Source organism: Phacochoerus africanus, chromosome 1, assembly GCF_016906955.1.
Source record: "Phacochoerus africanus isolate WHEZ1 chromosome 1, ROS_Pafr_v1, whole genome shotgun sequence".
NCBI lineage: Eukaryota > Metazoa > Chordata > Mammalia > Artiodactyla > Suidae > Phacochoerus > Phacochoerus africanus.
The window spans coordinates 163,222,327-163,245,690 of record NC_062544.1 but is presented as its reverse complement, the minus strand read 5'-3'; the positions used below and the strand labels follow the sequence as shown (position 1 = coordinate 163,245,690).

The 23,364-nt window shown below is 40.6% G+C and overlaps 1 protein-coding gene across 4 annotated transcripts in view; it reads left to right on the top strand.

Annotated features, from left to right (window-relative positions):
• GK5 (glycerol kinase 5) overlaps window positions 1–23,364 on the top strand; it is an 86,738-nt gene that overhangs the window by 46,851 nt on the left and 16,523 nt on the right. For all 4 annotated transcript variants that reach the window (XR_007135439.1, XM_047783841.1, XM_047783819.1 and 1 more), the window contains 7 exons: window positions 495–570; window positions 1,225–1,286; window positions 1,369–1,442; window positions 1,645–1,705; window positions 3,144–3,270; window positions 5,279–5,383; window positions 19,100–19,191. Coding sequence is in view for 3 of the 4 variants with exons in the window: in XM_047783841.1 (XP_047639797.1) it covers window positions 495–570; window positions 1,225–1,286; window positions 1,369–1,442; window positions 1,645–1,705; window positions 3,144–3,270; window positions 5,279–5,383; window positions 19,100–19,191 (597 nt within the window). In the remaining variant the exon portion in view is untranslated. The remainder of the gene's footprint in view (window positions 1–494; window positions 571–1,224; window positions 1,287–1,368; window positions 1,443–1,644; window positions 1,706–3,143; window positions 3,271–5,278; window positions 5,384–19,099; window positions 19,192–23,364) is intronic.

Sequence of the window (23,364 nt, the reverse complement as noted above, 5' to 3'; positions counted from 1 at the left end):
TAGCCATAAATAATGTATAAACAAATGAGCATGGTTGTGTTCCAGTGAAACGTTGTTTAAGGAAACAGAAATTTGAATTTCATATACTTTTCATGTGTTACAAATAAATTCTTTTTTTTTTCTTTTAACTATTACAAAATTTTAAACTTGCAGTACAGAAACAGGCATTGGGTTGAATTTGACCTCTGAGCTGTGGTATGCCATCCCATTTCAGACTTTTTATATTGCGACTAAACTAAAAAAACATATATACTGTGTTTCGTTTTGTTTGATTTTTTTCATCACAAAAGGAAGCATGCTTGATGTAAAACTAAAGCCTTTCATACCCTATAGTAATTGCTTAGAACTTTGGGGATAAATTCTAGAAATTATTTCTCTATGTATATTTTAACTTTCATTAAAAATGGGGTTATATTGTGTTTAGTGATTGGCACTAAATCATGCATTTAATAATTTCGCCTTTTTGAGTTGATTTTGTATTTTGTGTTTTCAAGGTACAAAAGGCCATTCAAGAAGAAAATTGCTGCTTTGGGACTGTTGATACCTGGTTGTTACATAAACTTACAAAAGGTAAAGACGATTTGATAGATCTGTCTCAGCTAACTGGAATTTGATAGCAATGATTTATCTTCAGGAAAAAAGGGGGGATTGCAGTTCCCATTGTGGCTCAATGGGTTAAGAACCTGACATAGTGCCCATGAGGATGCAGGTTTGATCCCTGGCCTTGCTCAGTGGTTTAAGTATCTGGCGTTGCTGCAAGTTGTGACAGGTCACAGATGTGGCTTTTATCTGGCATTGCCTTGCCTGTGGCGTAGGCCAGCAGCTGCAGCTCTGATTCAATCCCTAGCCTGGGAACCTCCATATGCCGAGGGAGCGGCCCTAGAAAACACACACACACACAAAAGACTTGAGTTCAATACCAGTGTGTCACTTTGCAACTATACCTATAGCATAGCTATAGGTGATCACATTTTCCCCTGATTCCCTTTCCTCATCTTTAAACCAGGAATCATGATCTGACAATGGGAATCACGATATGAAAATGCCTTTGTAAACTCTAAAAGTTCAAAAAGATTAAGTGGGAAATTTCTTTGGAGACTTTGCTCTGGAAGTACACAGTTTGGTGCAAAATTGAGGGCCGACAAAGGCCAAGATTATAAAGGAGGCATACGTGTTGATTTACACTATCTGATAATAAATAGATCATTTCTAATGTAAATTTAGGTTCTGAATTTGCCACGGACTTTTCAAATGCCAGTACAACGGGACTTTTTGACCCATATGAGGTAAAGCTGCTTTCTCCTCTTTTTGAATCACCAGTTTTTGTGTAATTTCGCTTGGATTCTGATGACATGTTTTTATGCTCAGATGTGTTGGAGCAAGCTCATTACCTCCCTGCTTTCCATACCGCTCTCTCTCCTGCCTCCCGTCAGGGATACGAGGTAATAATAAAAATCAGACTCAGAAGCCAGCAAAATTGTCCCTGAATTCACTGTGCCTTTGTGGGGAAAGCATTTTATTACATGACTGAGGTGCTTTTATGTTCATTACTTAACTTTTTAACTTATGCTGAAAATATTTGCTGCATTTCAGAATTAGTATTTCTAGAGCTATAACTTACTTTTTAATCAATTTTATTTGAAGCCACAATTATGGATCCGTGGATGAAGAGATATTTGGTGTGCCTATACCAATAGTGGCCTTGGTAAGTAGAAAACTTGAAGGTTTCTCCTTGTATAGTATAAACTAAATATGTGTATATAAAATATTCTCTATATCCTGGAAAGGGGCCCACTGAGCCAATATTCTATCATGGAAATACTTTATAACTTTCTCTGACTTTTCTTTTTAGTGTTTTCCAGAAAACTGTTAAATTTTTTTAAAATGTAGTGTTCTGAGGAGCATATGGTTTATATTTATTAAATAGATGAAACAACAAAAAACCAGTGATAGGGCCAGTGCTTGATTTACGTCTGTTACAGTATGACCATAAACTCTGATAGAGCAATTAAGGTAAAGAAGAAATGTATTTATATTTTATAAAATCCTTAGTCAGTGTCTACTTAGCCAGTAAAGAACTTGAATAAAATAAAAGATGGGAAATGAAGAAATAAAGAATTTGTGGAAGAATGAAAAATTAGCTGCTTCTGGGTTTTGAGGTTTCTTTCTTCATTGTAGAAACTCAGACTTTGCCTTTAATTTCCTGTAGCAGCTTAAACAGAAGGTTTAGAGCATCTGTCTCTAGATGAACAGTCACCATGTTAGGTGGAAGAATCAAGTTGAGGGGAGGGGAATTTAATTCCCAAGTTACAGGTTTCTGGAGAGGATCAGTCTTAACTTGGGTTAGGCTCAGGTTGAGATTAAGTTTTGGCTGGAAGAATATATCAGTGAGAAAGCATTCTTCAGGAGAGTTTTGGTCCATTTTGATTTTTTTTTTTTTTGGTCTTTTTGCCATTTCTTGGACCACTCCCACGGCGTATGGAGGTTCCCAGGCTAGGGGTCCAAATGGTGCTGTAGCCACCAGAGCCGCGGCAACACGGGATGGAGACACACCTGCAACCTTCACCACAGCTCATGGCAACGCTGGGTTCTTAACCTGCTGAGCAAGGCCAGGGATCGAACCTGCAACCTCATGGTTCCTAGTCAGATTCGTAAACCACTGTGCAACAACAGGAACTCCCATTTTAATTTTTTTAACAAGAAATGTATGGTTGGGAAATGTGTGGTTTTAACCTTCATCTCCTTATAGTAAAGCATACATCTGTCACTGTTATAAAAAGAAATTTGTGTCGTCCGTTATTTTGACTAATGAACAAAAGCACTTGCAAATTGAAAACAAATAATCTTAATTGGTTCTTCCCAAATTTTATTCTGACTTTTATTTGAGATTATTCTTTGATACTTAAAAGTCATGAAGTAGGTTGTCTGCTAAAAATTCCCAAGACACATTATTCATCCACATAATATTAGTCCTAGAGAGACTCCTATCATATAGTTGTTGCTCTCTGTTCTCTTTAGAGATTTTTTTTTTTAAAAGAAAGAAAATGTTGAACCATGAGAGTACAGTAAGTGAGACAATGGGATACAGTGAACTGGACCACTGCAAAGGGCCCAAAGTTTTGGTATTTGAATGTTTTCGGCAGGTCGCTGACCAGCAATCAGCCATGTTTGGAGAATGCTGCTTCCAGACAGGAGATGTGAAGTTAACCATGGGAAGTGGGACATTTTTGGATATTAATACTGGAAATAACCCTCACCAGAGTGTAGGGGGTAAGTAGTTAGAATTCATCCAGTTTATTAATCAAATATCTCTTCTTTTCATATTTAATTTTTGTGACAGTATTTGCCCATTTGATGATGACAGTGATGTTTGGCTATGTCTATGGCATGCAAAAATTCCAGGGCCAGTAATTGAACCTGCACCACAGCAGCAGAAACCTGAGCCATAGCAGTGACAAGGCCAGGTCCTTAACCCACTGCACCAACAGGGAACTTCCCCCATTTTACATTAAGGATATTCTCTAACACTTTTCATTATTATTCTTAGAGACAGTTAATCCCTGTTTCCCTTTTTTCTTTAAATTAAAATCCTTAAAAAATGAGAAAGATTTTTTTAGATAAATTGAGAAAGATTAGGGTATTTTTGGTCAGCTCTCCAAATATTTTCCCATAATACTTGTTATATTTGTTTAAAACATCTTTCTAGGCCTCTAAAATGTCTTTTATGGGTTAGAATTTCTTCCTTTTGTGAATTTTTTGGGGGTGGTACTTCTCAACTAGTGATGTATTCACTCTTAGGGCTTTAATGACAATTGAAGAATTTGTTCTCCCTAATAGAAGATATCCTGGAATGTTCAAACCAAGAAATCTAGATTGGGTAACGGTACCCAGGAGGACTAGGGCCTCTTAATCTGAGCTCTGGTCCCCTACTGTGGTTACTAAGAAGTAGATTTTAAACTCCATTTCCTGCCATAAAAAAAGAATAAAATAATGCCATTTGCAGCAACATGGATGGAACTAGAGACTCTCATACTAAGTGAACTAAGTCAGAAAGAGAAAGACAAATACCATATGATTTCACTTATATGTGGACTCTAACATATGGTATAAATGAAACTTTCCACAGAAAAGCAAATCATGGACATGGAGAACGGACTTGTGGTTACCAAGAGGGAGGGGGAGGGAGTAGGAGGGACTGGGAATTTGGGGTTAGTAGATGCAAACTATTGCCTTTGGAATGGATAAGCAATGAGATCCTGCTGTGTAGCACTGGGAACTATGTGATGGAGCATGATAATGTGAGAAAAGAATGTATACATACATGTTTGTGTGACTGAATCACCTTGCTGTGCAGTAGAAATTTGACAGAACACTGTAAATCAGCTATAGTGGAAGAAATAAAAATCATTATAAAAATAATAAAAATAAATTTAAAAAAATGTCTATTGCCAAGTGAAAAATAAAATAAAAAACTCCTTTTCCTGCCTTTCATCCCCACTAAACTTCCTTTTCCCCTAGCTGGGAAAATGTTGGTCATTGATTCTATTAGAAACCTTGTTTAGAAACTACAGATAAATGCAATAGCATGGTTAGTTCTCTAGAAAACCAATCTCATAATTACCTTTAATTTCTCAATTAAAATATTGCTTCTGGAGTTTCCATTGAGGTGCAGTGGAAATGAATCTGACTAGCATACATGAGGATGCAGGTTCGATCCCTGGCCTCACACAATGGGTTTAAGATGCAGCATTGCCATGGGCTGTGGTGTAGGTCACAGATGGGGCTCAGATCTGACGTTGCTATGGCTGTGGTGTAGGCCAGCAGGTACAGCTCCAATTCAACCCCTAGCCTGGGAACGTCCATATGCTGAGGGGGCAGCCCTAAAAACCAAAAAAAAAAAAAAATATATATATATATATATATATAGTTTCTGTGTTTCTAGAGACATAGATATGCTTATAGCTAATAACAACTAACGTTCATGGTTTGTATTATATGCCAGGCACTGCACTAAGTTCTCTTTTTATATGTTAACGCAGTTTATTCTCATAGGAGCTCTCTGAGGTGGACCATTTACAATCATGGAACCTGGAGCTAAGAGGTTAGAAACTTGTAATACCACAGCTAGTAAATGAGAGAGGGCTGGGATTTGAACTCAGGCAATCAGACATCAGAGCCATGTTGCTGTTTTCTGAGATAATCAAATTGTGCCATTGTAGGTGTCTCTGAATGAATTCACTGTTTATTATGTGACTTATACTGTTTGTTTGTTTTTTAGGCTTTTACCCATTAATTGGGTGGAAGATTGGGCAAGAAGTTGTATGCTTAGCTGAAGGCAATGCAGGAGATACTGGTACTGCCATACAATGGGCTCAAAAGTTAGGTAAGTTGTCTTCTAAATGGATTTTATAGGCCAGACTTAAGAATGCCACAGGATCACCAATCATCAGGGCACAAATAGATCATTCAGATGAAACAGAAAATAAAATGACATGTGCCAGAAGAAAATACAGGAGGTTATTTTTATGACATTGGGATGGTAAAAGGCTAGGTATTAAAGCCAGATACCGTAAAGAAAGAGAATAATAGAAGTAAATATGTAAAATATTACAATGTGTAAGGAGAGAGATGCCGTAGCAAAGTTAAAACACAAAGTTGTAAGGACAGTTGGTAGCATATGTTAGAAAAACTTATAAAGACGACCCCCAAAATGGACAAAGGACAGAAGAATAGGTATTCTGAAATCAAATGACTATTAATACATGTTGTTCAGATTTAGTGGTCAAAGAAATACACATTTGAAAAATGGTATCTCAGGAGTTCCCGTCATGGTTCAGTGGTTAATGAATCTGACTAGGAACCATGAGGTTACGGGTTCCATCCCTGGTCTTGCTCAGTGGGTTGAGGATCCGGTGTTGCCGTGAGCTGTAGTGTAGGTCACAGATGCGGCTCAGATCCCATGTTGCTGTGGCTCTGGCGTAGGCTGGCGGCTAAAGTTCCGATTCGACTCCTAGCCTGGGAAACTCCATATGCCACAGGAGCGGGCCTAGAAATGGCAAAAAGACAAAAAAAGACAAAAAAAAAAGGATATCTCCCATCATTGCCAGAGATCAGTTAGTTTGGGGGATTTTCTTTTAGTGTTTGGTTTTTTGGACACACACATAGCATATGGAAATTCCCAGGCCAGGGATCAAACCTTCACCATTGTAGTGACAATGCCAGATCCTTAATCCACTGTGCCACAAGAGAACTCCAAGACTGATTAATTTAATGATTCTCAGCACGAGTTGGAACATAGAGAAAAGTGTCTTGTTTCCCATTGGAATGAATGTTTTTTTTCCCTTGTTATGTATTTTATTTTTTAATTTAGTTTTATTTTATTTTTAATTTTTTCCATTATAGTTGATTTACCGTATTCTGTCAATTTCTACTGTACAGCAAAGTAACCCAGTCATATATATATATATATATATATATATACACATATATATATATGTGTGTGTGTGTGTATATATATATTCTTTTTCTCACTTTATGCTCCATCATGTTCCATCACAAGTGACCGGATATAGTTCCCTGTGCTATACAGAAGTATTTCATTGCTTATCCACTCCAAAGGCAATAGTTTGCATCTATTAATTTTAATTAGTATGAACTTTCTGGACGACAGTTAGGCAATATGTGTCATTTTACAGAGTACAAACCCTTGACCCTTAGGTCTGTTCATTGTTTTCTAAGAAAATAATCATACAGGTGTGCAAAGATGTGTGTACATAATGGGTGTTTCATATGGCAGTTGGAAATAAATTCTTGTCTAAAAATAAAGCACTAAATAAATAAATGTCAGCACAGCCATATAGTGGAACAATGGATCGTCACAAGTAGCAGTGTGGTAGCATGCCTCACTGACATGGAATATTTGTCTATGATACATTAAGAAAGGGATGAAGGAGTTGCAGAACTGCCTCTGTAAATATTTTTTGCTTTTTTTTTTTTTTAAAAAAAAAGCTTTTTGAGGGAGTTCCCATCGTGGCTCAGTGGTTAACAAATCCGACTAGGAACCATGAGGTTGCGGGTTCGATCCCTGGCCTTGCTCAGTGGGTTAAGGATCTGGCGTTGCCGTGAGCTGTGGTGTAGGTTGCAGATGTGGCTCGGATCCTGCGTTGCTGTGGCTGTGGCAGAGGCCAGCGGCTGCAGCTCTGATTCGACCCCTAGCCTGGGAACCTCCATATGCCACGAGAGTGGCCCAAGAAATGGCAAAAAGACAAAAAAACAAACAAACAGCTTTTTGAGATATAATTCACACACCATATAATTCATTTACTTAAGATATACAATTAAGTATTTTGTAGTATTTTCACAGAGTTGTGCAGTTAGCAGCAGAGTCTAATTTTGGAACGTTTTTGTTCTAAAAGAAACCCCGATACCCACTGACAGAGATTCCCTGTTCCATGCTCCCAGCCCTAAGTTACCATTGATTTACTATCTGTCTCTCTGGATTTGCCTGTTCTGGACATTTCATATGAATGGAATCAAACAATACATGGTCTTTTGTAACTGACTTATATAATTCAGTATGTAGTATTTTCAAGGTTCATCTGTGTTGTAGTATGTATCATTATTTATTTTTATTGTGGGATAATTTTCCATTGTATGGATGTACCACTGATGTATTCATCAGTCAGTGGCCGTCTGGGTTGTTTCCACTTTTTGGCTGTTGTGAATAATGAACATACCCTTACTGGATGCATCCAGTATGTAATGTTATATACCAAAATATTAACAATAGTTATCTCTAATGATTAAATTGTGAAGAGGGCCTGAGTTTCTACTTTGCTGATTTGAGCTAAGCTGATTTGTTTAAAGACAGAGATAATTCCATTGGCAGAAAATATGTACTCTAGGAGGAAAATGCCAATCTATTTCTTCCTTTCTTTCTCTCTGTATAAGCCTGCACCTGTATTATAAGCTTAAGATTACCTAGTAAACAAAAAATATTTATTTGAAAGCTTTTTATCACTTAAAATCTCTTCTTCTTTAAATGTACTTCTTTTAATTTTTGGACATGTGTCTTCAGTTAACTCCAGATTATCAGAAATAGAAAAATATGTTATGTATTTCTTCTCCTTTAGTTATACTTTTTATTAACTTCCTTCCCAAAAGATGCAAAGGAAAAGCAAAATAATTTCACATTAAAAAAAAAAAAATCCTAAGAGTTCCTGTTGTGGTGCAGTGAAAATGAATCTGACTAGTAACCACGAGGATGCAGGTTTGATCGCTGGCCTCACTGAGTGTGTCAAGGATCCAGCATTGCTGTGCCTGTGCCTGTGGCTGTGGCTGTGGCTGTGGCATAGGCTGGCAGCTATAGCTCTCATTTAACCCTAGCCTGGGAACTTCCATATGCCTTGGGTGTGGCCCTAAAAAAAAAAAAAAAAATTCCTAAGTTCCATATAACATCATGTGAACATTATCAGTGGGAATGATTTCCACTGCTTTGTTGGGTTGAGGCTCATTCACTCTGATTCTCAAATGACAAAAATTATTTTCTAGGAGGTGGAACTAAAAGGCTCTGACCTAGAAAAGTGGTGTGATTTCCGGGATGCAAGCTAGTCCCGAATGCCAGTCCCATCTCTGGCAGAAAGCAGAACCATTGGTCTGTCTGGAGGGAGAGAATTCAGAGTTGAATTATTTACTTTAAAATTTCAGTCATTGGCAGGAGTTCCCGTTATGGTGCAGTGGAGACAAATCCAACTAGGAACCATGAGGTTGCAGGTTCGATCCCTGGCCTCACTCAGTGGGTTAAGGATCTGGCGTTGCTGTGAGCTGTGGTGTAGGTTGTGAGCTGTGGTGTAGGTCGAAGACATGGCTTGGATCCCAAGTTGTTGTAGCTGTGGTGTAGGCTGGCAGCTACAAATCCGATTAGATCCCTAGGCTGGGAACCTCCATATGCTGCGGTTGCAGCCCTAAAAAAGCAAAAAGCCAAATAATAATAATAATAATAATAAAATGCCAGTCATTGGCAGAACTAAACTTTTCTGGTATATATCTCTCTGAAAAAAATTTTTTTTTGGTCTTTTGTCTTTTTAGGGCAAAACCCATGACATATGGAGGTTCCCAGGCTAGGGGTCCAATCAGAGCTGTTGCTGTCAGCCTACGCCACAGCCACAGCAACGCCAGATCTGAGCCGTGTCTGCGACCTACACCACAGCTCACGGCAATGCCAGATCCTTAACCCACTGAGCGAGGCGAGGGATCGAACCCGCGACCTTATGGTTCCTAGTCAGATTCGTTTCCTCTTTGCCACTAGAGGAACTCCTCTCTCTGAAATTTATATTAAAAAATTGAGAATTTTTATAGAACGCGAAGTTCTTTTTCTATTCTGAGAATTCACTTTAATGAATGTATTGAAAAAAATGACTGAATATATATTCAGGAAAAACACAGTGTGTAAGAGCCTGAGTAACCCTGTCATTTCTTTGAAGACGTGTAATCTACGCCTTTATGTCTCTGTGTGGTATACTGGGTTTGTTCTGCTCCTAATGGTGGTTCCTTCCACCCCTTTACTGAGTTGAACAGCTCATTCTCAGGCATAAAACTCTCTTGAACCACTTTCATCTTGCTTCTCAGATTTATTTTCTTCATCCTTTTCATTCAGGCCAGTTCTCTTTCTTTTTCTTCCCCTTACCTTCTATGTTAACTGCCCCATCTGAGTCCTTACAGGATCATCTCTTCTCCTTTCAATCTGGTCCATTCCTGCTCTCCTTTGCTCTTTGTTCTATTCTGCTATCGCAATCTTAGAAATGTTTTTACAGGAGTTTCTGTTGTGGCTCAGTGGTAACAAACTCCGCTAGTATTCATAAGGATGCGGGTTCAATCCCTGGCCTCGCTCAGTGGCTTAAGGATCTGGCATTGCCGTGAGCTGTGGTGTAGGTCACAGACACGGCTTGGATGCTGCTTTGCTATGGCTGTGGTGTAGGCCAGCAGCTGTGGCTCCAATTTGACCCCTAGCCTGGGGGCTTCCAGGTGCCACGGGTGCACCCCTAAAAAGACAAAAAAGAGAAAGAAATGTTTTCACATATTCCAGCTTTTATTCAGTTAACAAGTAATTGAGTGCTGAGTCCGAGCTTGGAACTGTACACGCTAGCAGTCACCAGTGAGAAAGACAGACATTCCCAGCCCTCATGGAGGTTACAGTCTAGCAGGAAGGACTTATATTAAATGAATAACTGAAAACAAAAAAGTTAGTGTGAAGTACCAAGAAGGAGAAGGAGACTCATTGATCTCTTCTAAAGGGAAGGCTTTGTCTAGTCTGGGCAATTGGAAGGCTTCTTTCAGGAAGCTGTGTTTCGTCTGAGCCCTGAAGGAAGAACAAGAGTGGCTGGCCTGGTGGGAGAGGCTGTTGGTCAGGGAGCAGTCCAAGCAGCAAAGACCAGTGAAGGAGGCCCCACATGGGGAGGAATATGACCTATTTAAGGAATTGAAATAATGCCCTATTTTTTTTCCCACAACTGAGATGGTTGTCCTCCAGTAATGTGGGTCAGGGGACATCTTTTCTCTTGCAGTACCACTTTTAATTGCTACATGTCACATCTGCCTGCTCCAGGCAGGCAAACCCCATCAGTTTTCCAATATACATTTGAAATTACTCAGCCTCTTGTTTACTAGAAATAAAGGAAACCAATTTCTTCTCTCTGGGTATCTTCCCCAGAGAGATACAGCGTCTCAACGTTAGAGGAGATGAGGTAAACATTCTCTCATACAGGAACTAATTGGGTGGCGGTGAATAGTTACATGTTCCTGCTGGTGAGTAGGATCTTTGTTCATGGTCTTGCTTCCTGCTGGGATGACATAGTAAGATAAATATGGCTGTAGCTGGAGTGGATCTCAGCCAGGGATGAAGCCTTGAGTTCTCAAGGAGACTGGGCAGACCCAGGGTCTGTGGAGAGCACCTGCTGAGTCTTATTGGTGAAAATGCTAGAGGCTGGTGAGGTCCCTGCAGATGTTCTCTGTGGATCGAAGCTGCTGGTGCAGAGAAGAAAGAGCTGGGCCTGCCCATCCCTGAGACAGCCTGATAACAGTGGACAACAGTACTGATTGGTCTGAATTGCTCCTCTTCCAGGCTGAGGGGAGAGAACTGATCTTTCTCATACTTTGAGAAACCCGAGAGCCCAGGACGTTCACTCCCTTACCTCTCACTGCCTGCCAATCTCCCAACCCCGAACTGAAAGAGAGCATGAAGTACTCAAGAACATCCAGCACCTATGGAGTTCCCTGGTGGTTGGGGGGTTAAGGATCCAGCATTGTCACTGCTGTGGCAAAACAAAAAAAAAAAGAACATACAACATCTTGAAAGAGGGAGGTCAAGTTCAATAAACCATAACAGGTGGCTCCACAGAGACCGCTGTCGTGGAAGAAACGAAAGATTAAAATAACAACAAAAATGAAACAATAAGTGGATAAAAGAAGATACTGCAGGGGAATGTTGGTGTTGGGAACACATAAAGGATTTCAAAGGACAAAAACCATGATATATAAAATGTAAAGAAATTAATAAAACGTAACCTGGATGGGCAGTGCCAAAAACCCAAGTAGGAATTGGAAAGAATTTAAAAAACAGAAAGAGAAAAAAATAGAAAATAAAATTGAAAGGTAAGAGATAGATAAGAAAGATCAAAGGAAAAATAAATCTGTGAATTGCAGTCTCTTTTCTAATGTGAAAATAGAATTATGAAAATGTAAAAGTTGAGATAATTGAAAATAAACTTTCCTGAGCCGAAGAAAGACCTGGGTTTTCAGACCAAAATGGTTTTACCAAGTTAGAAAAAAAGAGACACAAACTAAGACAGTCACAGGTAGATGAATTGTCTGAATTCTGAGAATAAAGAGGAGAGTCAAGACAAGAAGAGCAGTTTATTTGTAAAGATAAGAGAATCATACCAAGCCAAAAATGATAAAGGTGTACAAATCATAATATTGAGAAATAATAATAAAAGTTAAATTGATAAACTAAATCTCTTTTAAACATATCTGTTACCTTATATATGTTTCACTGAGTATATGTACCTATTGATTATCCATCCATCCTTCTATCCATCCACTATGCCATAGTATAGACGAATGTCCATATAATATTCTGAGCTCTTTAATAGTAGGTTGCATGCATCATACTCCTTTCCTTGTAGTATTTCACTGTGTATTTCCTAAGAACAAGAATAGTCTCTTACATATCTAAAACATGGTTATTAACTCCAGAAAATTTAATACTGGGTGTAATACTTTTGTCAAATTTAAAATCTATATTCCAGTTTTATCAGGTGTCCCAGTCCTGTCCTTTATGACAATTTTTTCCCAATACAGGATCCAGTCTAGGATTGCTTATTGTATAATTTCCCTTAATCTGGAACAATTTTGTGAACTTTTCTTTGTTTTTCATGCCATTGACATTTTTGAAGCATACAAACCAGTTTTGTTTTTTTTTTTTTTAGGGTCACAAGCGTGACCCTAAAATATGGAGATTCCCAGGCTAGGGGTCAAATCAGAGCCACAGCTGCCAGCCTAAAGAACATCTCACAGCAATGCTGAATCCTTAACCCACTGAGTGAGGCCAGGGATCAAACCCTCAACCTCATGTTTCCTAGTTGGATTCTTTTCCACTTCACCACGACAGGAACTCTGGACCAGATTTTTTTTTTTGTCTTTTGTCTTTTTTGTTGTTGTTGTTGTTGTTGTTTGTTGCTATTTCTTGGGCTGCTCCCGCGGCATATGGAGGTTCCCAGGCTAGGGGTTGAATCGGAGCTGTAGCCACCGGCCTACGCCAGAGCCACAGCAACGCAGGATCCGAGCCGCGTCTGCAACCTACACCACAGCTCACGGCAACACCGGATCGTTAACCCACTGAGCAAGGGCAGGGCTCGAACCCGCAACCTCATGGTTCCTAGTCGGATTCGTTAACCACTGCACCACGACGGGAACTCCCTGGACCAGATATTTTATTAAATGCCCCTCAATTTGGGTATCTCATATCTATATCTAGTTTATGTAGTTTAGGCTGAAATTATACACGTGATAACGTTTCTTTCTGGGAATACATACCTAGAGATGCAAGATGTCCCTTAGTCCTATTTTGGTTGTGTTAATTTTGTTCATGTGCATAAGATATTTTCTGATTTCTCCATTGTACAGTTAGCATTTTTCCTTTTGTAATAAATTGTATGTGGAGAGATACTTTGAGATGAGCTAAACATCCCATTTATCATCAAATTCCCCCCATACCCTAAATTTAGCATTCTTTGATGATCCATAGCTGGATCAGTCTTCATTCTGTTGGTTGCAAAATGGTATTTTCTTTTTAATTTTGTGTGTGTGTGTGTGTGTGTGTGTGTGTGTGTGTGTGTGTGTGCATTTTAGGGTTGCACCCGCGGCATATGGAAGTTCCCAGGCTAGGGATCAAATCAGAGCTACCGCTGTTGCCCTACACCATAGCCACAGCAACAGAGGATCCAAGCCACATCTGCGACCTACACTACAGTTTGCAGCAATGCCAGATACTTAACCCAGTGAGTGAGGCCAGGGATTGAACCCACATCCTCATAGATACTAATGGGTTTTGTTACCACTGAGCCACAATAGGAACTCCCATAAATTGGTATTTTCTAACTCCATCATTACCTCTGTTTATTGTTAACATTCTACTGTATAAGGATGAGCTCTCTCTTCCCCTTTATTTTTATTTACTTATTTTTCTTTTTTGGCTGCCCTGAAGCACATGGAGTTCCCAGGCCAGGAATCAAATCTGAGCCACAGCTGCGGCAATGCTGGATCTTTAACCCACTGTGCCGGGCTGTGAATCAAACCTGTGTCCCGGCACTCCAGAGATACCACTGATCCTGTTGCACCCACAGCAGGAGCTCCTCCTTTATTTATTATTGGTATAAACTCATGGTTTCTTATTTTATTCAGCAGGTTATAATTTTTATAGTTAACTGTTTTCCTACTCAGATTGTTAGTTTTGGCCAGTAAGAATCTCCTCAGAGTGGCTTCTTCGTCTCTTAAACATCTAGAGTTCCCGTCTTGGCGTAGCGGAAACGAATCTGACCAGGAACCATGAGGTTGCAGATTCGATCCTTGGCCTCATTCAGTGGGTTAAGGATCCGGCATTGCCGTGAGCTGTGGTGTGAGTCGCAGATGTGGCTCGGATCCCGCGTTGCTGTGGCTGTGGTGTAGGCCAGTGACTACAGCTCCCATTCGACCCCTAGCCTGGGAACCTCCATGTGCCGTGGGTACGGCCCTGAAAAGACAAAAGACAAAAAATAAAATGGTGAATTAAAAAAAAAAAAATATATATATATATATATCTGTATTATTTTTTGAGCACTTTTTTAGTTTCTGACACAAGATGTTTTAAGCTCATCTTGTGCACTTCTTATTCCTGCCCTGGAATTTGCCACTCTCCCAATGAGCCCAGGCTCCTTTTAGTGGGAAATGGTATTTAAAAACGATAACTGGAGTGCCATTGCACTTGTATCAGGGCTAGAAGTGTGTGTGTGTGTGTGTGTGTGTGTGTGTGTGTGTGTGTGTAGGGTCCTGTGCTATATTTTAATCTCCCCCTTTTCCACATTGAAAACCCTGTCTCCCAACGACATTAATGTTACATGTTCTTTTGCTCAATCTTAAAACATATACCAGGGGAGTTCCCATCGTGATGCAGTGGTTAATGAATCCGACTAGGAACTATGAGGTTGCAGGTTCGGTCCCTGGCCTTGCTCAGTGGGTTAAGGATCCAGCGTTGCTGTGAGCTGTGGTGTGGGTTGCAGATGCAGCTCAGATCCCGCATTGCTGTGGCTCTGGTGTAGGCCGGTGGCTAAAGCTCCGATTGGACCCCTAGCCTGGGAACCTCCATATGCCGCAGGTGCAGCCCTAGAAAAAGACAAAAAGACAAAACAAAACAAAACAAAACCTATACCAAAGAGTTTGAGTACTAAGCCCATATCACTACAACAAACAATGTTTGTTCAAGATTGTTTGCTGAATTTTATTTATATATATACACATATATATATCACACATACATATATATATCAAGGGTATATGGTCAAAGTGTACTATTCAGATTGCTTGGATTAATTCTTTTTCCTCTCTCTTCAGTGAGTTTATTAATTTGAAAAGAATTGGGTTCATTTATTCCTGTTATCATTCATTTTTAGTTTTTTCCCCCTCTGAATCCTTTTAAAAACCATGGTTTGGTTTTGGTTTGGATTTTATTTTTGGTTTTGTGGGGTTTTTGTTTGTTTGTTTGTTGGGTTGCACCCTTCACCACCCAAGAATTTCATTGTTTTGTTAGTGTGGAATTTTAACATAACTTCCAAGTCAAATTCATAAAGAAGTACCCTCAAGGCAATTAATTCCCTCCCCTCCCCTTCATCCTATCTCCCTATCTCTTGTGGATAATCGCTTCATTAGTTTTTGGTTTATCCTTCCTATTTGTTTTTGCAAAAATATGAAGATACAATGTTTTTTCTCTCATTCTGGTAGATTGTCAAGACACTGAAAAAACAAGAAAATGGGATAATTTCCCCACCGTCTGTCCTTAAAGACCCCCTGACGCCTACTCCTCAGAGGAAAAGGAGGGAACTTCTTTAGAAGCTCCTCATGTTTATACCCAGTGTACTGACCCAGGTTTTAGATTTGGGGCTGTTCAGGAGATATCAGAGAAAGTAAAAAAACCAGGAAACTCACTGCTTGTTTGGTGGTACTCAGAGTTCACTGGTTGGCCTGCTAGCTCTTTCTTTTGTGTCCTCAGATAGAAATTCTGAGGATTCTTAGTTGCATTGAGTGAATGAGAAGTGTGAAGTCTGCTTACTCCAGGAAACTTTCCATCAGTAAGCTCATTGGAGAACAGTTTAAGTGGAAGACTACTTAGAGAAATTCTTCAAATAAGGACAGAACAACCAGTAAAGAATGTGAACCAACTACATTCTCCCCTGTCCTGTTTCTTTATCAAAAGCTCTCTTCAGACCAGCCATCTAATATATTTTCCACATCCTGATTTAAAAATTTAGACATTTGGACATGATTTTTTTTTTTTTTAAGTTTAGATTTCAAAAGCTGTGTTGTCTTTTTAGGGCCAAACCTGCAGCACATGGAAATTCCCAGGCTAGGGATCAAATCAGAGCTGCAGCTGCAGGCCTACACCACAGCCACATCAAAGCCAGATCCAAACTGCATCTGCTACCTACACCGCAGCTCATGGCAACATCAGATCCTTAACCCACTGAGCGAGGCCAGGGATTGAACCCTCATCCTTACAGATACTAGTTGGGTTTGTTACCACTGAGCCACAATGGGAAGTCTGTGTTGTCTTTTTGATATATTCGTTTTTAAAGTGATAGATATATTTTAACGTTTTATCTGGACATTTTGAACAAATGAATGTAACTTATGGATCTGATAACTGTCATTTTGAGTAGAATTTCTAATTATTATTGAGTTATCCTCATTAACTTGAGTCTTTTTCGTTTTCTTTCTTTTTTTTTTTTTTTTTTTAGGGCCTTGTCCTGCAGCATATGGAAGTTCCCAGGCTAAGGGTCGAATCAGAGCTACAGCTGCCAACCTACACCACAGCCACAGCAAGGCCAGATCCAAGCCACATCTGCGACCTACACCACAGCTCACAGCAATGCTGGATCCTTAACCCACGGAGCAAGGCCAGGGATCAAACCCGCATCCTCATGGATCCTAGTCGGGTTTGTAACCGCTGAGCCACCACAGAAACTCCTAACTTTAATCTTAAATGGGTTTTCCTTAAACTTCTTGTCTTTAGTTAATTCTTCCTTATAAGAATAACAAACCATGTAAGAGAATAAAACCAGGGAGTTCCTGTTGTGGCGCAGTAGAAATGAACCCTACTAGTATCCGAAAGGATGAGGATTTGATCCCTGGCCTTGCTCAATGGGTCAAGGAGCCTGCATTGCCATGAGCTGTGGTGTAAGTTGCAGATGTGACTTGAATCTGGCCTTGATGTGGCTGTGGTGTAGGCCGGCAGGTGTAGCTCCAATTAGACCTCTAGCCTAGGAACTTCCATGTGTCACAAGAGTAGCCCTAAAAAGCAGAAAGAAAGGAAGGAAGGAAGAAAACTCATTATTACTGTATAAAGCAAGCAATATTTATTATGACCACTTCCTGATCTTTTTCATCTGATCTCTGCTGTCAATCACACATGCTTATTCAGGAGTCACTTCACACACAAAGGTATCCAAATGGCCAATGAAAAAGATTTCAACTTCATTAGTCAACAGGGAAATACAAAATCAAGCCACTGTGAAATACCACTAATTAAAAAAATGAGAACCCATAGACAGTATCAATTATTAGCAAGAATATGGAGTAGCTGGAGCTCTCATCTTGCTGGCGGTAGCCTTAAAATTGGTAAAACCACTTTGGAAAATGATTAGGTAGTATCTGCTTAAGCTAATCCTAAATGGGAAAATCCTAGGACCAGCATTTCCATCCCCTGGTATGTAACAAACAGAAATGTGTGCATATATTTACCAAAAAGAAGGAGCACAAGTGTTCAAAGTGGCTTATTAGCCAAAAACCGGAAACTACCCATTTCAGCTAAAGAATACTTGAATGAATTGTGTATGGTGAGAAGGGAGTACTATACCGGCATGAGAATGAATGGAGTACAACTGCTTGTAGCAAAATGAAGGCATCTCACAAGCATGATGTTGAACAAAGGAACTTTGATCTGGGTGTTAGTTGATATGGGCGCAGTCACACTGTGAAAACTCATCCAGCCCTACACTTGGGTTTCGTGCTTCTTCCTGTGTAAATATTAAAATACTTCAGTATGAAAATGTAGTAAATGAATTAGATCTTGATTTTCTTGTTTGTTTTATAAAGATTGACTTTTAGTATATCTATTTGTTACTGGCCTTTTTATTGAACTCATTAGATGAAATAATTTTTCAGTTGACTCTCTTGGTTGTTCTAGGTGGTTTTCATCAGAAAACTAGAATGGGGGAATTCTCTGGTGGCTCAGCAGATTAAAGACCTGGCATTGTCACTGCTGTGGCTCAGGTCACTGCTGTGGGAAGGGTTCAATCCCTGGCCAAAGAACATTTGTATGTTTTTGTATGTATGTTTTGCGGGCGTGGCCAAAAAGGAAGGGAAAAAGAAATCTTGAGTGTGTGTTATCTTCAGGAGAATGAATATTTTAATGCCAAAAACTACATAGAATTGATTTTTTTGGGGGGAGGGTGGTGTCTTTTTAGAGCCTGCGGCATATGGAGGTTCCTGGGCTTGGGTCAAATCAGAACTGCAGCTGGAGTTCCCGTCGTGGCGCAGTGGTTAACGAATCCGACTGGGAACCATGAGGTTGCGGGTTCGGTCCCTGCCCTTGCTCAGTGGGTTAACGATCCGATCCGGTGTTGCCATGAGCTGTGGTGTAGGTTGCAGACACGGCTCAGATCCTGCATTGCTGTGGCTCTGGCGTAGGCGGGGGGCTACAGCTCCAATTAGACCCCTAGCCTGGGAACCTTCATATGCCGTGGGAGCGGCCCTAGAAATGGCAAAAAGACAAAAAAAAAAAAAGAACTGCAGCTGCCCACCTACACTGCAGCCACAGCATCGCTGGATCCAAGGCTCATCTGTGACCTATAGCACAGCTGTGCCAGATATTTAACCTACTGAGCGAGGCCAGGGATTGAACCTATATCCTCATGGATACTAGTCCGGTTCATTACTGCTCAACCACAATGGAAACTCCAGAATTAATTTGTAAAAACAGCCTAGATATCATTAAAGGAAGAATCTAAGTCCTCCTGCATACAGAGCCCATCTAAGAGGGTCTTCTGTCTCCCTCACCCCTGCCATGGGCTGTCAACTGCTGAAGTGTGAGAACCCAGGTAGCACTATAGCAGACTGGCCTTTGCATTGACCCTTTTACAGGTGAGCGACCTTTCACATTATATTCTCAATAAGTGTTGATGCAGGTAAATACTAGTCATATAACATAATTCTGTCTGTCCCTCCCCAAGCCCTTCATTTTATTTTAAGGTGGTTTTTTTTTTTTGTTGTTTGTTTGTTTTTGTTTTTCCAGGTCTGTTCACAGATGCTGCTGAAACTGAAAAAATGGCCAGAAGTTTGGAAGATTCTGAAGTTTATTTTGTCCCATCTTTTAGTGGATTGCAGGTATTTTAAAAAACAAATAGTTAACGGCAATTACAAACATTTCTCTCTTCATCCTCACATCTAAAATTATGTATCGACCATTCCTTTACCTGAAATGTGGGCACTGAACAGAGCTAAGGTGAAATGTACTTTCTAGAGCTGAGAAACTGTGCTTTGACCCAGCATGAATTCCACGAGAGGGCAGAGTGAATTCAGCTGGTCTCTGCTCAGAACTCCATCTCTGTGGAAACTAAAAAGTGGGAGGTTTATTATAGAACTTTTATGTAAGACCCATGGTTACATTATATGACCAAAAATAGCCATTTCCAAATAGGGAAAATAAGTTAGTAAATTGGCATTCTTTACTTGGAAGAGGTGTACTATTGAGAATTAGAGAAGTAATGTTAAGCTATATAACACATGTATTTATGTATGTTTTGCAGTTATTTATAAGTTTCATTAACTTTTAAATATCAGAATTTCTTTGGGTGAACTGTTATGGTGTGGAATATTGGTTGCTTTCCTCAATAAAGAGTGAACCCAGTAAAACACTTGATTTTGTAAGATTTAACCTTGTATTTAATTAAAAGATCTGTGATACTGCCTTTAATTTTAGCATATTGTTACAAAGACTTTTAAAAACTGTATTCAGGTATATTATTATAAACAAAATTCCTTTTGTGGGGAATTAGTCCTTTTTTTTTTTTTTTTTTTGTCTCTTTGCCATTTTTTGGGCTGCTCCTGCAACATATGGAAGTTCCCAGGCTAGGGGTCAAATCAGAGCTATAGCTGCCGGCCTATACCACAGCCACAGCAATGCAGGATCCCAGCCGACTCTGTGACCTACACCACAGCTCACAGCAACACCGGATCCTTAACCCTCTGAGCAAGGCCGGGATCAAACCTGCAACCTCATGGTTCCTTGTTGGATTCGTTAACCACTGAGCCACGACAGGAACTCTGGGAATTAGTCCTTTTAATCCTCCTCCAAATATGCTTTTCTTTCTGGAGTTCCCATCCTGGCAAAGCGGAAATGAATCCGATTAGGGACCATGAGATTGCAGGTTCGATCCCTGGCCTCAATCAGTGGGTTAAGGATCTGGCGGTGCTATGAGCTATGGTGTAGGCTGGCAGCTGTAGCTCTGATTCAGCCCCTAGCCTGGGAACCTCCATATACCCCATGGTTGTGGCCCTAAAAAGCAAAAAAAAAAAAAAAAAAATTTTCTTTCCAAGAATAAAAATTTCTCTTCCTTCTAATCCATTCCATACTCAGGCAATCAGTTATACAAAAACCCCAAAATTTAAAAGTTTGGAAAATACAACATAGAACCTGATGGAAAAGAATTAGATCAGGATGTTTTAAATCTCTAAAAATATTGTATTTCCCAAATGGATTAAAGAACATTATTTTAACATCTGTAGTAATTTCCTTCTATATACCTTGTCCTAAAAGACCAAAAGTTTATAAACTCCGTAGAGAGATTGCATTGGATCCTCTGCAGGGTGATGTGAGGCCACTGGATAGCCCTCATGATAGTACAGAGCTTGGAGAAGATTTGTCTAATTGAGGTTTAAGGAGGAAAGTTCGATGAATAGTTGTCATCAGCAAAAGTAGGGCTTAATTAGGTTACTGTGGATTCTTCCCTTTTTGAAGAGTGTGATGGGGGACCTCATAGTCACTTTATCTCGGCAATTCTGCCTTTAACTTTTCCACCCACTCATGTGCCTGTAAAAATAATGTAAAATATACAATTAAAAAACCCAAAGTACTGCTAAAGCCCAGAAAATTAGACAAAATGATTATAGATTTGGGTTTTAACTTCTTGTTGATAACAGGATGTCCCTGTCCTGCCATGACCGCAACCTTGCAAAATGTTGAGGTTGGGTGGGGTGGGGGAGGACGGTAGGCCAGTTATTTCCTGAGGTAAAATGAAACTCTTCATTAGAAACTGAAAGTTAATTCCAACAACAATAGTGTGTTGATAGTAAGCTGTTGGGAAAATAGTAATAGTGTCAGTAACTAGAGAAAATGCGGGCAAGGAGAATGGAAGGAAGGGTCAGGTATCTGTGATACTGCCTTTAATTTTAGGATCTTCTTGGAATTCCCAGCATGGCGAAGCAGAAACGAACCCGACTAGGAACCATGAGGTTGTGGGTTCGATCCCTGGCCTCGCTCAGTGGGTTAAGGATCCGGTGTTGCTGTGAGCTGTGGTGTAGGTCACAGAGTCGGCTGGGATCCTGCATTGCTGTGGCTGTGGTGTATGCCGACAGCTGTAGCTCCGATTCATCCCCTAGCCTGGGAACCTCCATACGCCATAGGTGCAACCCTAAAAAGCAAAAAAAAAGAAATTAGGATCTTCATACAGCCATGGATAATGGGGAGGGGTGAGGATACGGAAGGCTGCTAATAGCCTCAGTTTCTCAAGGGTATCACCTGAGAAAGGGGCACTGGAGGAGCTTCAAGGATGGGGGAACGAGTGGGATAGCCATCTCAGGGAGCAGATTGGCGCATCCATCGGGCCTGTCCATGGGGTGGCATCAATTGGTGTGGCCATTGTGGCTTTGTTTAGCAGTGTGTGTGGTTTGAGGAGGGCTATACTAAAGTAGAGCATCCTTGGAGTGGCACAGCCTGGGTTGCTCCTATGGCACAAGTACAGTCCCTGGCCCAGGAGCTTCCACATGCCATAGGTGCAGCTAAAAGAAAAAATAAAAAGTAAAGCATCTTTTGGGAGCAAAAATCAGTGGTCATCTGCTTGATGTTAAAGTTACTGTGATGTTGGCTGCAATAGGATGAATAGGACCCTGAGCCAAGTGGCAGCCTTCAGAGAATGAGGAGTCATGCTCCAGGCAAGGTTCTTGGGTTTGCAAGGGCTTACTTAAGCACCACACCCACCTGCTCCCTGAAACTCAGGAGCTGGTTATTCGCACATTCCTGAACACCAGGATTGGAAAGGAGTCGGCAACTGACTTGATAGTTCTCAGTGTGCTCTGTGGTTTCTGCCTCTCTGTGGCTTTGCTTTTCTCTTCTTAGCAGCTTCTTTCAATACCCTTTCTTTCTTATAACTTCTATTTTTTGTTTGTTTGTTTTGCTTTTTAGGGTTGCACCTGCAGCTTATGTAAGTTCCCAGGCTAGGGGCTGAATCGGAGCTGTAGCCACCGGCCTACGCCACAGCCACAGCAACGTAGGATCAGAGCCATGTCTACAACCTACACCACAGCTCACCACAATGCTAGATCCTTAACCCACTGAGCAAGGCCAGGGATTGAACCTGCATCCTCCTGGATACTAGTCGAGTTCATTACCATTGAGCCACAACAGAAACTTCCATAACTTCTATTTAATTGTCATTCTTTTCCTTATACTTTCTGCCTTTTCACAACTTGGAGATAAACACAACCTTCTTTCCCTCGGTTCCCTTGTCAGTTCCCTCGGAAGTGTTTCCTAGTTCAGATTTCCAGGGGAGGAAAGGAGGCAAACTGATTCAGTTACCTTGTTTTTTCAAGCTTCCAACAGACTTTGAGTCAGCTGTGCTCACCCCTCACCAGTTGCAGTGGCGGCAGTGGGACCAGGACGTGAGACAGGCCCTGCTTTAGACCACGACTCAAGCCGTTTCCTGAGAACCCCTTCCCCTGTGGCCAGCAAATACTGTGAATTTCCCCCCTAGTTCTGTAGTGACTGGCTCATCTGAGCTATAGACAGGTAAAGGGAGATAAAGCACGGTGTTGATGTGGACCTAAGCAAACGTGCGGGAAGCGACACGTGTGCTGGCAGTAGATGTTCAGTGGCCGAGAGTGTTCATGGAAGGCTAATACCGTGTCCTTCTGGTCCTGGTGGTGTGGAAGCCTGAGGACCTGCCACGAAAGCCATGTGCCTGGCACAGAGCCATCTTTGTTAGAGAAACCAACCATAAGATAAGTGGAGTGAAGGCCTCAGAGTTGGTTAAGGGTTAGGAAGGTTTATTTGCAGTAGAAGGAAATGTTAGGAAGGCATAATGAAAGAGTTATGAAGAAAGTCAGTAGTCGTGGAAGGGTTTGGGTAACAATATCAATAAAGTAAAAATTGGGAGTTTTTGCTGTGGTGCAATGGGATCAGCAGTGTCTCTGCAGTGCCAGAACACAGGTTTGATCCCCAGCCCAGCACAGTGCATTAAAGGATTCAGTGTTGCAGCACCTGTGGCATAGGTCACAACTATG